This window comes from Coffea arabica, chromosome 3e (genome assembly GCF_036785885.1).
Source record: "Coffea arabica cultivar ET-39 chromosome 3e, Coffea Arabica ET-39 HiFi, whole genome shotgun sequence".
Taxonomy (NCBI): Eukaryota; Viridiplantae; Streptophyta; class Magnoliopsida; order Gentianales; family Rubiaceae; genus Coffea; species Coffea arabica.
This window is the reverse complement of record NC_092315.1, coordinates 49,221,308-49,224,875: the sequence shown is the minus strand read 5'-3', so window position 1 is coordinate 49,224,875 and position 3,568 is coordinate 49,221,308. Positions and strand designations below refer to the sequence as shown.

Sequence of the window (3,568 nt, the reverse complement as noted above, 5' to 3'; positions counted from 1 at the left end):
AACAAGGGTTTAAATCATACTAACTTCAAACAGGCCCAGCTAGTCCTGCAGTTTTGTAAATCTTCTTCCGATAGTCACGCCTTAAAGGTAACTCACCGGCACAGACCAAAACGCCTGACATCCTTTTTTTTTTTTTTTTTTTAATCTATTGTCACTATTTACACCTATTTCTATTCATATTTCTATATTTCTACACCTATACTAAGGGAAGGGCTACGGAGAACTAATAAGACTGAACTACTCTCGGACTAATTTTTTTTTTTATTATCATTTACACCTGCTCTTACTCATAGTCCTACACCATCTACACCTATACTAAGGGAAGGGCCATGGGGAATCAATGAGACTGACCTACCATTGGACTATACACGGGTGCACTAAACACCCATATGAATTTAAAAGAAATCACATTAAGTGACAATTTTAATGAAAGGGAGGCAATGTTTAAACCCTTATCTCTGATTCCACTCCACAAGACATGCGGTGGTCAACTACTCCAAAGAAGTAGTTAGTGCCTGATTTCACTTTACAAGCCTGCACCTGCTGTACAAACGTTCTCGGGTAACTTGAAGCGGAAAGACATGTCGTGGAACTAGAAATAAAATGCCTTACAAGAGAAGGCGTATACATCTAATGAACTACTGCAACTGAAAAATTGAAAATCATAAGCATATATAATCACGCGCCGATACAAATTAGATAGGTACAAGTGTATATACTATGGCATGCGTGGTTAGTGATTGGTATATCAAATTAATTTAAACAAACTCACGAGTCAGGCGGGTAAAGGATTCAGAAAGTGAGCAATTAAACTCCCAAAAACAAAAAAAAAAAAAAAAGAAGAAGAAGAAGAGGGACAGGGGAGTCAATCCATAGTAGTATAGTAGTAGTACATGGAAATGTATACAGCTACAGGAATTAGCTAGGGATGTGGGTGTATGACATGTATATGCAATATTATGCTAGTACGACCACAAGGAATCCCCAATATTGCCCTCATCCAGCATCATGGGCGGCGTATCGGTGTTGAAATGGGACGAGGTGGGCTCAAGATGGCGATGATCCCTGGACGCGGTGGGAGAGTGATTCTGATGATGATGATCAGGTGGCGCAGAGTTGTGATCAGTGGGCACAGTGGTACTGTTATAGTACTGATCCTGGGACATAGATATCAGCGAGGAGGAGGATTGGGTGGAGGAGATTCGCATTTGGAGAACTTGAGCCTGTGCAAGTGCCAACTGAGACTGCAGGAGGTCAACCTGGTTTTGTAGAGAAGATATAGCACTCACGCACCCGTACACTGGATCCCTCATCCTCGCGTTTGCCTCGTACACCATAGCACTCACTGCATCCCCTCGCTGTTGCTCTGGCAGCTCCTGCATTATTAAGTTAAATGTTAAATTTCGGGGATGAAGGAAAACGGGATTTCAATAATTACTTGAATCAATCGAAGGCACTGCGCTGCTGGCTCTTTGACTAATTAGCAAATACTAGTACATATACATCAGCATCCCTTTAGTATAGCTAGCTAACTGCAAAGTGCAAACTTAATCTTCTTCTTCAATTTTTTTTTTTTTTTGGGGAAGAGGGGGTTTGGGGGTACATAGAGGGAAAGGGAATTGAAAAAAGGGATTCATGATTAAACCTGAAGCATCTTGTTTACATTGCTGGCACCAAACACCTTATGGACGCTGGCAAACTTGTGCGGCTCATCAGCTGGAAAGTAGGGAGCAAAAACACATTCCTGAGAACATCTCCTCCTTAGAAGCTTGCATGCTGCGCAAGGGGAACCCCCCGCCACCACACCTACGTGTTTTCTACCGCTCTCCTTCATTTTAATTTTTCATTCTTGTTAATTTATTATATGTACTTAATCTTCCGCTCTCCTCCAAGTTATGCAGCTTTCTTGTTCACATGGGGAATATTGGACTAGTCTGAGGCTCCAGGAAAGGATTGGTTAATCAGGTTTTATATAGTAGTACTGAGTAATGCTAGCTAGTAGAAGAGATATACACTAGCCCGTGCCGTGCCGTGGTGCCATGCCATGCCATGGGTTGATGGCAGGTGGTCATGAGGGCCGGAGATCTTTGACTGGGTCCTACTAACGAGCAAGACAGCTTTAACAATGGTGGCTAATTAATTAAGATTTAATTACCTCACAACATTAATCCTCTCTTTGACTAAGCCGCTCTCTCCTCCCGGTTGAAAATTTACGGCGTATCTTTGTCACATACACACACAGCCTTACAGTTACAACCCTATTCTACTGCAACTCGATCTATGGAGCTCCTCCAAGAATACCAGTGTGTGTTTGGATATCACATTACACAATTAATATTGACAAAAAAAATAATTATTGTCTGCTTGCATTACAAACATAACATGTTGTTTAACTAATACAGTAATATTTTTTGTCTTCTCAATTACCTTTTTTTTTTATTTCATTTCACCGTCGTGTCATCATAAAAAGCAGCTGTATAATAATTATTTCAAGTAACATCTCATCAAATAATCTTACATTCAAATACACCCAACTAGCTAACTAACACGATAGTTGTTGAGCCAAATATGGCAGTGAACAAATCTTCTAAGGGTATCGATCCAACTTATGATTGATTGATTTTGAATTACGTACGATTGAGAAGCATGGGCATGTTTGTGTCCGAGCACCACGTCGGTCGAGCAGGGGTGATCTGATGGCTCTACCTGGCCTACATGCTTAGGAAATCTTCCTTAATTAGTCTCCGATATTCTTTGATGCTTGATCCATCGAAACGAAAAGTTTGATGCAAATTCAACGTAGCGGGCCGCAACTGCTGTTGGCGTCTCTACCACCACTTTGTCTGGTGCTGAGCTTTGTGACTGCATCCTTGTCAACGGGTCTCTGTAATTGAGCTTGAAAGTTTGTCCATTGACGTTTGTCCAGAGCTGGAGATACTGCTATTGTTCATTACACGTAGCACCCATAGATCATTCAAAATCTTGGGGAGTAGATCAGCTATCAAATCCGTCCTCATACGATCGAGAAATTTGGGCTTTGTTAATTCTTCCAAGTTCTAATGGAAAAGCTTTCACGAAGTCACCACTTTTCTACGTTGCATGGGACCTCAATTGCCCCGTAGTGCCCATTTTCGTCTTCCTCTTCCATGAAAGGGGTTTTATCTACTTTTCCCAAACACAAAGCAGCAAACATGGCCAACATCAGCATCAAACTCCCTCACGCCATCGCCATGTAAAAAAAAAAAAAAAAAAAAAAAAGTTTGCTTACTTCCAAAGTAATTTAAGGAGTATATTTTTTTGGCGTAGGAGTGCGACTTCTCTGCTTTATCTTAATCCTGGGACATGGGGGCACGCTTTATTTGACAAGCTTTTGATCCTTATTTCGCGTTTTCGCATCTATTACGGACCTCCTCCTCAGTCCTCACCTCACCTATATGTCATACGAGTCGCTTTTCTTTCTTTCTTTTTTTTTTTATTTTTTTTGATTTTATGGAAAAGCAAGTCCACTACTTCAACAAATCAATTATCCATGCCATGGGTCGGCGATATAATTAAGAGATATTCCTTT

General features: G+C 40.9%; 1 protein-coding gene across 1 annotated transcript; it reads right to left on the bottom strand.

The window, feature by feature from the left end:
* Nucleotides 1-778: 778 nt before the first annotated feature.
* On the bottom strand, nt 779-1,949 carry LOC140038756 (LOB domain-containing protein 4-like). Its single transcript, XM_072084020.1, has 2 exons — nt 1,646-1,949; nt 779-1,376 (listed from the first exon to the last, which is right to left on the bottom strand). Exons 1-2 carry the CDS (start codon nt 1,832-1,834, stop codon nt 963-965), a joined length of 603 nt encoding a protein of 200 aa, XP_071940121.1. The 5' UTR covers nt 1,835-1,949; the 3' UTR covers nt 779-962.
* Between the last annotated feature and the right edge of the window lie 1,619 nt (nt 1,950-3,568).